This window comes from Lampetra planeri, chromosome 42, assembly GCF_965212315.1.
Source record: "Lampetra planeri chromosome 42, kcLamPlan1.2.h2, whole genome shotgun sequence".
In the NCBI taxonomy this organism is placed as follows: Eukaryota; Metazoa; Chordata; class Hyperoartia; order Petromyzontiformes; family Petromyzontidae; genus Lampetra; species Lampetra planeri.
In genome coordinates, this window is record NC_136148.1 from 3,175,873 (window position 1) to 3,188,980 (window position 13,108).

General features: G+C 50.6%; 1 protein-coding gene across 2 annotated transcripts in view; it reads right to left on the bottom strand.

The window, feature by feature from the left end:
- Positions 1-2,255: 2,255 nt before the first annotated feature.
- LRRCC1 (leucine rich repeat and coiled-coil centrosomal protein 1) overlaps positions 2,256-13,108 on the bottom strand; it is a 63,817-nt gene continuing 52,964 nt past the window's right edge. For both annotated transcript variants that reach the window (XM_078613781.1, XM_078613780.1), the window contains exons 17-20: positions 12,436-12,644; positions 9,838-9,975; positions 8,338-8,473; positions 2,256-6,499 (exon numbers count right to left, since the gene is read on the bottom strand). In XM_078613781.1, the coding sequence (XP_078469907.1) occupies positions 6,377-6,499; positions 8,338-8,473; positions 9,838-9,975; positions 12,436-12,644 (606 nt within the window). In that variant the 3' untranslated portion in view covers positions 2,256-6,376. The remainder of the gene's footprint in view (positions 6,500-8,337; positions 8,474-9,837; positions 9,976-12,435; positions 12,645-13,108) is intronic.

Consider the following 13,108-nt stretch of genomic DNA (forward strand, 5'->3'; position numbering starts at 1 on the left):
CTATGGTGCAGTCCTGAGTCTATGGTGCAATGCTGAGTCTATAGGCAGTGTTGAGTCTATGGTGCAGTGTTGAGTCTGTGGTGCAGTGCTGAGTCTGTGGTGCAGTGCTGAGTCGGTGATGCAGTGCTGAGTCTATGGTGCAGTGCTGAGTCTATGGTGCAGTGCCGAGTCTACGGTGCAGTGCTGAGTCAATGGTGCAGTGTTGAGTCTATGGTGCAGTGCTGAGTCTATGGTGCAGTGCTGAGTCTATGGTGCAGTGCTGAGTCTATGGTGCAGTGTTGAGTCTATAGTTGCAATGTTGAGTCTATGGTGCAGTGCTGAGTCTATGATGCAGTGCTGAGTCTATGGTGCAGTGTTGAGTCTATGGTGCAGTGTTGAGTCTATGGTGCAGTGCTGAGTCTATGGTGCAGTGCTGAGTCTATGGTGCAGTGTTGAGTCTATAGTGCAATGTTGAGTCTATGGTGCAGTGCTGCTCAATGTACAGGGGAAGTTGATTCCAATGGAGTGGTGCAATGAGGAAGAAGGAACAGAGATTGGGCATAGGGAGGAGGGACAGAGAGAGAAGATTGAGAACGCTGAGCACGAGCGGAGGGGACATGGAAAGAGATGAGGCGAGATATGGAGAGTGGTCTCATGATCCACCTTTATTCCCTCGAGGGCAGTCGTGTTCGACTTCAATTACGATTTTGTTTAAAGCAGCTACGCTTTACGAATTGCACTTTTTTTTTTGCAAACGAATACACGCACTGCAGTGTGGCAAATTTTAATCAGCAAAGAAGTTGCGATGGTTGAGACACGCTCGTGGGACGGGGGAGGGGGAAAGCTGCCGAGACGGGGTTTGGAGTGGCTCCCAGAGGTCAGAAACCAAAGATCCAAAACCAGACGGTGGACTAAGATGTATCTCTGTTGAACTTCTTTCGCATCCCCCGCTGAACACAAAAAGCAGTTCTAAAGAAATTCGTTTTCGATCTAGAAGACTTAAAAGTGCATAACTCCATTGGCGTTCACCAACATCGGAAGAGCGTTCCAGACGGCTGCAGAATCGCTTCTGAAAGCACGTGATGCGGTGACCGTCTTTGTTCGATGGGCAGCCAAAATCCGCTTGCTACTGCGAGGACGACCGGAGTTTGCGCGATGGAGGTTTATGCTCCTTGACAAGACCAGGAAGGTGCCGTGGTTCATCTGCGGCAAGCACTTTGTGCGTAACGAGTGCGAAGTCACGCGTCGGCTCTGCAACGATGGATTGAGCGGAAGGTGAGGTGTGGTGTCATCAACAGCATTGGGCTAGATGTCATCTTGACCACAACCCTGACCTGACGAGGGAGTGCAGCGGGGGGCAGCCTGACCACACCACCCGCCCCCCCCCCACAGCTACCCTGCTGTCGTCATCAAAATCCAAATGCCGCAAGTTTCAGGACGACTCGCGCACGGATAAAATCACGCTGTGGACGAAGACAAGTTGAAAACAGGAGAGATGTACGCCCTGAAGGCTGCAATCGAACGCTCGGGTCACGAACACAGCATGGGACAGTCCTCCCCCGATCGACCCCCTTCAGATCCGAGGATGAAGCCGCGAGGCGTGGAGAGAGCTCCCTATTGTGGCACACGATAAACAGTGGAATTACAGCGGTGCCGCGTGCCAGCGCAAATAAAACACTCGTGGTGGTTGGTGGTGGTGGGGAGGGGGAGTGAGGTCATCGTCTCTGAAGCCTGCGATCCGCGGCAGGGATCCATTCTGCTGCCAAATACATTGTTTGCCAAGGGCTCTTTTACTCTGATTGAGGCCAGGAGGGGTTGGGACGGATAAAAAAACATAAAAGAAAAACGAAACGCATGAAATGGGGACCCCAATTTGAACAAAAAAAGCATTTGCGCTTCAGCCCCAAAACAAATCTATTGCAGTTTAAGACATTTACACCCATGTCTACTCGTAGAATATAATATAATGGAATACACGTGCGCAGTCGTTAATGCGGACAAGCCGTCCGCATTTGAAGAGTTTGGTTGAACGTTAATGCAACGTTATTTGCCAAGATTATCGGGCGGTGGGTGGCCAAGGCTGAGCGCTAACAAAGCCCCCCACGCCGCCGTCTCTCCAAACTCTGACCCACAATCTGTACTCGCGGGGATTTGTTCCCGAAAAGGCGCATGAGCCACAGAAAAGCGACGGGTTTGGTGAATGCAAAGCAGCTGCCTGGAGGGGAAAAAGAAGTAGGCGAGCGAAGAGCAGTGAGCTTGGCGAAGGAGAGAAGAGGTTACGCAATGTTGTGTTTAATTTTTACCGCACCGATGAACGGAGCAAGCAGTTCAAACTTTAAACAATAAAACTTTTTAAATTTTTTACCAGGTAAGGACCACTGAGATATGCAACTCTTTTTCAGACACAACCTGGCTATCACAAATGATCGCTCAACCAGGTGGCTTTACTTCGTGTGGACGTTAATAACAGCCACATACTCTAAACGCGTGTTTCTAGATGTGGAGGGGGGGGGGAAACGCGAGGACCCGGGGGAAAATCCACACGACCACGGGGAAGAGAGAACATGCAAACCCCAAATACACAGCAGGCGTCAGGGTCGGGGTTGAACCTACGACCTCCTGCACACCAGGCGAGGTAGTAAACATCTCGCCACCGCAACTACGTGGGGTTGTCACGGTGCGGACTGATCACGGGGTGGGTTGGCGTGGGGGGGGGGAGAGAATGTCTTCCCAGTGCCGGAAGAGCGGCGAGCAACATTGAGTCGGATGTTGACCCTCGCCTGCTTACCAGATGAAGACATAGCGTGGCGCCCGGTGGTGAGGTTACTTCTTCAAATCCACGCAGGTACAATGTTACCTCCGCACGCCGTCGCGCGCGCTTGCGGACAATCTGCCGGGAGGTTGCGGTGCCAGGTCAACGTCGTACTCTTAGGTTTTTTCGGTAAAGTCACGTAGGTAAAAAATTTAATAAAAATTAATAAAAGTAAAAGGGGCTGTTTCTTCGTGACCTGCTTTTCTGCTTCTACCATCTACATAACAAAGGATCAGTCCCATTAGCAGCAGCCGCACCTTAACAACTCTGGCACCTCCCAGCTCAACCAGTCTACACAACAAAGGCTCTTTCCTAGCAGCAGCCTTAGCCGCACCAACCTTACCATAATAAAAAAACTCCGATCCAGGGGCCTACCTTGGCTCCTCCCCCCTCAACCAGTATATATACAAGGTCGGGTCTCTTGGAATATCTCTTTACTTGATACAGCAATCGTGCTGTGACGGTTCCACTTGAAGACTGAAGCTTGTGTTGCCTCCGAAACGTCGTGATTTTTTATTTTACTTTTATTAATTAAAATTTTATTTTTTACCTACGTGACTTTTCCGAAAAAACCTAAGAGTATGAATCCTTGCAGTCACGAAACCTTCAAATCTAGAATTAAGTCAACGTCGTGTTAACAAGCGGGGGAGCGGGGACGTCCGTCGGACACTCTCCGAGATTAAAGGGGGAGCGTGCTGGGCATTGTGGGCTACGATGGGCGCAGGCCCCGCTCGGAAAGAAACCCTTTTAAGAAAACTTCTTTCGAAAATCACCGCATTCAACATTCCACAATTGATTTCCCTCTCTGTCTTGGCGGCATCAAATACTCTTGAAAAAAAAATAAAAGCTGTCCATATAAAACGTGATCGACGGAATATATTGATAAAAGTGTAAAAGAGCACAAAGGGATGTAAAATAAATTGATGTCCGAGTCTTTGAATAGCACTCTTGGAAAAGGACTATATCCTTTGTAGTGCCTAATCATCTGCGCTTTGATTAACAACATTTTCTTTAACATTGTTAGAATGTTGTGCTGACCATGAAGTCATGCTGACGAGGAACAATAGCGGGTCGTTCTGTGTACTTCCGCAGAAATCCAAAATCCTCTCGCGCCGTAGAAATTTTGTATGAAAGTGTCTACAAAACAAGGTTCAACCGCAAATTGATGAAAACAGAAGTGCAGGTTTGTGTTTGTTTTGTGCAATGAAATAAGACCAACTGAACCGTGCAGCACTGAAATGGATCTCAATTTTGCAGTCTGGCCCAAAAAAAACAAAATCATCACCGCGATTATCTGGGGCACTCCCTCCACACTTTCAATCGGTGTTTTATCATCACCACGTGTTCCATTTGACCGATGGTGAAGCTAACCCGAATCTCATCTGTTACGATCCCCCGTTGGGATCAAAGGTTGGGATCAAAGGGAGTGTACAAAAAATGAAAGCCTGATATTATCCAAAACAAGTAAATGGATAAAAAAAAACACAGCAAACGCTGTGCATCCTTCCTATGGCTCGAAAGCTCATCTGTGCTGCTCCTCCCATAGCTTTTCTCACCCTTCTCCGCGTTGTAAAATTTTAAACGCTGTCGGATTTTATTCGTTGTCTTTAGATGGGGGGGGGGGCGCGTTACTTCCAGCTGGGTGCCGAAGCGCACCGATGTGTCTGTACGGCTCTGCTCAGCCGGATGGATTAACGCGAGCTGGCAACAACGTATAAATGTGTCTTATACATATTCTTGGTTCTTTCGGTAAAGTCAGGTAGATAGAAAAACATTTTTTTGAAAATATAAAAGCAAAAAACCATAATAAAAATAGTAAAAAATAAAATAAAAAAATTATAAAAACAAAAAACCCACGGGTCTTATAATTAAACTTTTTGTTTTTTTTGGTGGGTGCGTTGGCGGGCGGCACTGGCGGTCGGCCGCGGGTCGCTCGTTCGACAATAAAATTGTTACAGTCAGCGGTTGGAAGATTAACAGTTCCATCACTTTGAAAAAAAAAATGCCGAGCAGGAGAAAAAGTCTCCCTCCCCCCCGTACTGAATAACTTGAGCAACGACTCCTAATAATTGTCCAGATCAGTGTAAAAACTAAAAAAATAATTTAATGCAGTCAAAAAAACACACGCATATGTGTACACAAATATCTCACGCATAAACTTCAGCATAATTTTGGGGGAAGTTCTGTTAGCGAGCACCTATGAAGGCCAGCATGGCACACGAGGGTGGAGGGGGGTGACCAGCATCACTCCCGACCGCCTTTGTATCCCCAGTGGGCGATGTTTGCGCTTGAAACCGAATCGACCGAGTGGAGGCCCAGTACTGGTTCAGATAATCGTCATTGGTGTTGCAGATGTGTGTGTGTAGATGTGTGGGGAATCGTAATGGTTTGTGCGCTGGCACTACGTTGCTTGGTGACTTTGATTCGTCAAACGGGTTCTTAACGCAGCGAGCCAACCGCTTTGCTTTTCCGCTCCCCAGAGTGTGTATGTATGCATGTGTACACAGACACAGGAATCCCCTGTTAGGTACTAGAGAGCGAGGGAGGGAAATTCCGTTCGTGAGTGTAATGTTAAGCCTTTGAGAGACTGGGTGGGCAGCAAAAAAATCATGCCCATTCACATTTATCCTCAGTACTGACGCCAGCACAAGCCTCGTTCCGTATCAAATTAAAGGCCAAATTCGAACTAACCAAGGACAAACCAGATTCAAACAACCATTTGCCACTCATTTTGATCACCATGGCCGAGACTTGAACTCTACACGCAACGCGATAACCACGACGCGACAAAGAGGGCTGCCCCCATTTGGACATCACGGGCCATTGGATTAAGTGCTGTTAAGTGTCCACAAGGGGATGGTGTTGCCAGTAACAAACCCGGCGACCTACGTTTGCCCAGAGCTGATGTTTACCTAAGCACACTTTAGATGTCCCCATTTCATGTTAAGTTGACCTAGGAGAAGTTTTGGATGTCACCGATGAGTTTGGCCACGAATCAAAGTCACCAAGAAACGTAGCGCCAGCGCACAAACCATTGCACTTCCCCACACATCTACACACACACAACATCTACAACGTTATCAAACTCTAATGACTAGACATTTCAATGAGGAAATCTTTAAAAAAATATTCCTTCCGCTCACAACACAGCAAGTGAATCGCGCATGTAAGAACTGATTGATGACAATTCATGTAAACGATATGCAAATGTCACATTTGAGCTAACGGAGCAAAATACGACTGCTCAAACAAGACAAAATGGAGAAACAACAGAGACGGACCATGTTTTTCTTTCTTTGTTTCTTGAATCGAAGAGCGATCCAGAATCTCGACAAATCGCCGAATAAGTAAGAGACACTGAATAGTTTACGCACCCAGTGAAAGACAATTTTTCCACATCATACCCCCCCCCATTCAAAGTCCCAATGGTAAACATTGTGGCCAGAATGCCAATCGGTGTTGGACCCGGTGACAAGCCTGAGGTGTGATGCGCGATGGTCCTATCGCTCTGACCAAGCTCCACGTCTCGGTGGGGGGGATGGGATTTGGCGGCACGCGTGAGCGTGCGAGCGTTCGCGACAGCAGTCACAGCTCTTGCTGCAGTTCCGTCAAGGCGGCCGTGAGACGCCGTATCTTCTCCTCCGTGGACTTCTTGCCGCTGGCTGTCTCGCGTAGCAAAGCGCGCATCTCCTCCTCCACCCTCTGGACCTGTGAGAGAGAGAGGGGGGGAAAAAAACACCCCCCAAAAAACACAGGGATGACAAATCATGGGTACCGTAATTACGCCACCACTACCATAACTGTACAGCGCCACTTTTATTAACCTAACTCGTTATATTCCTGGTTCTTTCGGTAAAGTCACGTAAAAGGGAAAAAAAACATTCCCTTCTACGTGACTTAATAATAAGAATTTATTTTTATTTTATTATTTCCCTTCTACGTGACTTCACCAAAAGAACCAATAATATGAATCCCTGCAGTCACGAAAGCTTTAAATCAAAATCTAACTCGTTATCCCAAACACCGTCATCTAATGTACAATTGTATAATTGCTGTAAAACGCCTTGGAGGGAGGCATTATATAAATCTACATAGGATGAAATTCTGCAACGATTACCAACACGCATTTGTCTGCGGAAGCGTTCAGCGATATTACCGTGACGTTCCGTGCCGCACAACGAAATAAAGTCACATGACGTGTGACGTCATGAGATGAGACAGGATTGATGACGGTTTGTTTTTGATATAGGGATCCTGTACACCAGGGTATCTCAGAGCAATTTACATCACATTTCATCTTCAACATTTGACAGGGCGCTTCCCCCAGTGGCAGCTCTCTCTCTGTGAGCAACAGGGTGACCCCTGGCCTGCAATCGGGCATTCGTCTGCCAGTAGGGGGCGATGATTGCGATGTACAGTCCCAATTGAGCAATTAACAGTTCATTTTCGAGTTGGGAAAATTTGGAGGTCACAAGTATCGAGGTCAAGGGGAGGCCTGGCACGTGAAATCATTGCCTTTGCAGAAAAGGCGAGTTCTTTTCGAGCTAGTCTTTTTATCAGCAAGTTTTAGGCAACCTCTTGATCCATTCGGCCAGTTTTACACAGGCAAAGTTTCCTAATGGTAACGACCACTGGTTTTCGTGACCCACCGCTACAGACAGACAGACGGACAGGTCTCATGCATCAACGCATTCAACCAAAGTTGGAAAGCGTACAAAAATAATTTCCCAACACGCGGAGACGGCACGGAGGTGTGACGGCGTTGGCAGCTGTTGGCTTGAATCGCCGCGGCTGTCCCCAGCGTAGGAGGCGGCGAGTCAAAGGCGTTCCTCACACGCGCATTATGCATCTTGCGTCGGATGCCTGCGCAATCCATCGGGGTGGAGGTCGGGATTGGTGGATCGTGGTTCTCGATTCATGTGCTGGCCCAAAGTTCCACTCGGAGATAAAAAAATTAACCCGTAAAAACAAAGTTTTTCACTATAAATCCTTTATATGCGTGGCATCGGTTTTATTTTATTATTCATTTCTGTTTTTCTTGAGTAAGAGTTTCATTTTTATCACATTGGTATTTTAAATTAAATATGAAATATTTTTTTTCCTAAAAAGTGGAAAATTTTGGAAAAAAATTTTCACGAAAATAAATTGTCACGCACAACGAGTCTGTGTGCAAAATGTCAGCTCGATTGGATCACGGGAAGTGGGTTAAAAAACGACCGAAAGATTTGCACGGTCGTAAGCGCGCAAGCAAGTGAACTTAATATAAAGGATTTAAAAAGGCGGCCGTGAGGCAGCCACGTGTCTCCTCCTCCTCCGTGGACTTCTCACCGCCGACCGTCTCACGCATCAAAGGGCGGCCATCTCCTCCTACGCGCATCGCCCGCCTCCTTTTTTGTTTTGCGTTTAGTTTGTTGTCCTTCCCCGGTACCTCTGATTAGCACGGCTGGCTACGTACGGTGCCGAAAGAAGTTCAACATACTTACATATACACACACACACACGCGGTCTCGGCGGCTGAACGGGGGGGAGGGGGGGGGCGGTCGTACCGAGAGATTGGCGGCCTCCACCTGGCGCTGTCTGTCTGTGGACACGAGCGCCAGCTCGGCCTGGTGTGCGGCGTGGGCGCTCTCCAGCTGCCGCCGGAAGGCGTCATCGGCCTCACGGAGCTTGTCAAGGGCCGCCCTGGCGACCGCGAAAAGTACCGCGTAGAAACATTTACGTGTGCAGTCAACTGTCAATTGCCTGGATACTCTCGGTTCGAACACAGGCTGCGATCAAACCGGGCTCCCGAGTGTAGCGCGGTGATGGTCACAGTCTGGACACCCAAGGACTGCACAAATACCCATCGCGATTCGTTTCGTTTCACACTTAATGTGGCCAAGGTGCTGCTTCCATAATGAAAAATATTGGTTTCACCATCACGTGACTCTCAGTGGCGGAGCGTGTTGGAGAGTGCTGCTCCCTACTTGTGAGGAGCGGAAGTCACTTAACGGGATCTCACAGGTAGGTCTGTGATATCCGCTTCCATCAAAGGGTCGCACTGCTCTGCTTCCTTCTTCTAAGACACAAGTCCCCCACGTGTGTGCGGTCGGATTGCTCAGATTTCCTCCGTCCATGTGCTTCTATCCTGTGCATCATCACTCGTCACGTCCACCGCCGTCCTCTTATCTCGCTCCACCGCATCCTCCCATCTCTCCCTCTCCTCCTCCTGCCCTGCACCCGTGGCGTCTCCATCCCCCAAAACCTTCTTGGTCTCTCGTCAACACGTGCCCAAACTATTTAAGCCCTACCTCCCTTGTCCTCTTAACAATATTCTTAACCACCCCTAAAGGTCTTCATTGCACCACCTTTCCTTGCACTGTGAGAGACCCAACATTGATATTTAATCTCATGGCATGGTGCCGAAAAGACTATCGAGATAAATCTGGATGAAATTATGTATATATTTTTATTATTTATGTCACTGGCAGCAAAAAAGAAAGGATCCCCCCATATAGCCTTAACATGCTGTTGGGGAAATTGCGGTAAGGGAGTAGCACCTATCAAGGCCAGCATGGCACACGAAGGGGGGGGTGGGTGGCCAGCACCACGCCCGACCACCTATGTCTTCCCAGTGGCGATGTTTACACACTGCACCAGGTACTCATTTGAGGCCGAGTCAACATAGGGGAGGCCCAGGACCGGTTCAAATAATCGTCACCGGTGTTGTCCGTGAGCGGGAATCGAACCCGGGTGGCCGGGTTCGTGGCGCAGTGAGCCGACCACGACACCACCGCTCCCCAGTACCAACCCACGCACACACGCAGGCGCACGCACGCACGCACGCACACACGCACGCACGCACGCACACACGCACACACGCAGGCGCACGCACACGCAGGCGCACGCACACACGCACGCACGCACTCACGCACACACACACACGCGCGCACACACGCACACGCACTCACGCACACACAGGCACACAGGCACATACAGGCACACACACACGCACGCACACACACACACACACACACACACGCACGCACGCACGCACACGCGCGTACTTGTGTGCTTTGATGGCCTGGTCCCTCTCCTGCTGGAGCCGAGCCTCCTTGGCGTCGAAGCCCTCCTTCATCTGCCGCACCTGGCTCTCGAGCCGCGACAGCAGCTGAGCCTTCTCGCTCCACTTGCGGTTGCTCGCCCTGCCGACCGGCGGCACAGACGCGACGGGCGTGGGGGGGGGGGGGAAGAGGAGACGCAGTGAACACGGCGAACTTCGAACTCCGACGGACTTGCGTTTGGCAGCGCCGATCCGGGGCGGGCGGTGGGGGGGGGTGCCGAGCGGATTTTCCTCCCGTCTGCTTGTGGGAATTAAATGCCTCCTCGTGATAGCGTTCCTATCGCTATGACCAAATCACCCGCAACATGCACAAACACCGCCAACCCCCCCCCCCCCTCCCCGATCTCGCCAGACCTGGGAAGGTAAGCAGGAACAGAGCCTGGGTAGTGTTTGGATGGGACCCACTGCCATGCATTTAGTAGATTGTTATAGGCATCTGTGGGGCTACGTATGTATGTTGAACTTCTTTCGTGCTTATCGGAGGTTGTGGGCAGCATCGGGCGCAGCGTGCCCAACATCCATCGTTGCACTCTATTGGTATTGATAATAATCATTTATTTATCCGGATGTACCACGCTGAGTGGCAGGAGGGTCTTGCTGTGACACTGGGGTTTTTATTTTAAGATCTTTTTGAGCCAATTGATGACTGCTCATACGCGCGAGAGAAAACCGGAGCGCCGGGAAACGACCACTTGTCCGTTTCCGCTTTTTAGCTTTCCTCAAGCCGAAAGTTGACCACTAGAATGGACTGGCCTATGGCACCGGGCTCTGTCTTCAGCAGGACAGGTTTCCCTCGCCCCATGCCGGTTCGCTTTGTGCGATTTCGCGTCTATGCGGTCAACCTATTTCTACGCAAAAAATCGCTATATCGTGCGTTTTGAGTTCACTCTACACGGAGCTATGCGGGTCGGACATGGGACGACATTTTGAGTGTACTGTGTGTAGTGTGTGTGTGTGCTGTGTGTGTACTGTGTGTAGTGTGTGTGTGTGCTGTGTGTGTAGTATGTGTGTACTGTGTGTGCGTGCTGTGTGTGTGCGTGCTGTGTTTGTACGTGACTCGGCAGGCTGTCTCTTCGCGCGGTTTCGATTTGTGTGCCCTTTTGTTGGCACAAAGCAGCAGAATGGTGCTGAATGCAACCACATTAGCAAATGCAACTTTGATCCTTACCCGTGTATCGACAGTTACATTTGAATGTGCAATGTTACCGAGGGACTACTCTGTGTGTCGTCTTGTTGTGTTGCTGCCTTGCCCAAGCTTGCATTATGTGTGGGAAAAATCGGCAGGAATGCATGTACTTGTGCGATTTTTACTCGCGTAATTTATTTATTGAAAGGCTTCATTTATTTTTCGTGACCTGCTCACCTTTTCCCCGTTGTCGCTGCTGCTGTAAGTCGCTGAAAACTCCCGACGCCTACTGGACCATCAGTGAAAAAGAGGAGCTTCGCAGCTCAAATCGGATTCCTCCTCCTGTCGAAATAAAGGTTTCCCTCGATTCCGGAACGCATCCTCCGATGGAAAAACCTGCACTTGCGAGTTGTCCGGCACGCAGCCCCTTGTCCACACAACGGCACCGTCAATCCAAGCTCCCCTGGGTCCGAGCGTTGAGGGCGCCACGGTGATGAGATGTGAACTACCTCGCCTGGTATACACAGGAGGTCGCGGGTTCGATCCCGGCCCTGTCGCCTGGAAATTTGGAGTTTGCGTGTTCTTCCCGTGGCCGCGTGGATTTTTCTCCGGGTCCTCCGGTTTTTCCCCCCCACATTTAGAATCAACGTCACGCGTTCAGAGAGGATTTGGCTGCTCGAAATGTCCACGTGATAAGCCCACTTCGTCGAGTTATCATTCGCGATTGGCAGGTCGCTTCTGAAAAATAGTTGAGTTTATAGCTTAGTTTCAAGTTACCATCTTTCTCTGCCCCTGCAGCCTCCGCATTTCCGCAAAACGTGTCCCAGGAAATATCATCTCTCTCTTCTTGATCGACTCAAGGAACCTCGTTTCATCAGAAATTGATTCGCTTGTCTGGCGCGGGGCTCTCCAGAGAATCCTCGGCAATGCAGAGGAGGGTACTTTCAACTCCAAGGCTTCGAGATCGTCATTTCTTCATCTTTCCCGAGCGAGGAATCCCTTGCGTCCATACAAAGCTACCCACCACACAAGCGCTTGTGTAACAATTGTAATAACAGCAGGAGCAACAACGCCCGCCCATCTAATCCAGGTAAAAATCCTCAATGATTCTCAAGGCGACTTCAGGACGGTTCTGAATTGGCGTGTTCGAACAATTCCTCTAATTATTGTTAGGGGCATGGAGGGGTTGATGAAGGGGGGTGTGTGGGAACGGGGGTGGGGGGGGGGGCGATGGGAAGGCGAGGCTTGTATGGGGTCCCCGGTGGTGTGCGTGCGAGTCGATGGGGGGGGGGGGGGAAGAGGGGGGGTGGGTGTTCCGACATGCTATCACCGCCCCCGCGTGATGGCTTGCTCGCACCCCTTGCCCGCCTGCTCGTCCGCCTGCCCGCCCGCCCGCGCGCTCGCCAGCTCACTCACTCATGCTCAAGCGTGGCCCGTCCCAGCCGGTCGCGCGCCTCCTCCAGCTCCAGCTCCAGCTGCTCCTTGCGGTCGTCCAGGCGCTCGGCGCGCTCCTGCAGCTCCCGGCCGGCGGCCGTCTGCTCCGCCAGACGCGACTCCATCTCCCGCCGGGCGGCCAGACTCTCGTCCCGCGCGCGCCGCACCGTCTCGTCCCGCTCCTGCAGGCCCTGCCGGCGTTGGGCAGGGCGGAGGGAGAGGAAAACGGACGACCGATGGGTGACCTTTCGTCAGGGCTGGCTAGGACACTATCTGGACGGGAAGTTCGATGTTGCGAGTGTGGCCAGGTGGCTCAAGAGGTCCGAGGGCTCAGCTGGAACCGCTGAGAGTTCTTGAAGGTTTCGGCGGACCTGGCAGCGACCTTGGTTTATGTGACAGGCAGTTTGACAGGAAACATCAATGTTGTTCGTGGCCGGGTGGCAAATATGGCTTTTGTGAACATCACTGTCATCAGCCACGATCAGCTGACTGCTGGATGAAGGCCTCCCCGCGCTGTTACCCCTACTAATTAAAGCGATATGGCGTAGGCCTGGTGGCTCAGAGGTCACAATGCTGAGTTGGCATCGCTAAGATCATGTGTACGATTCCACGTTTTCAGCCACCGGTGATTAACCGAGGCTCTCAAGTGCAGTGA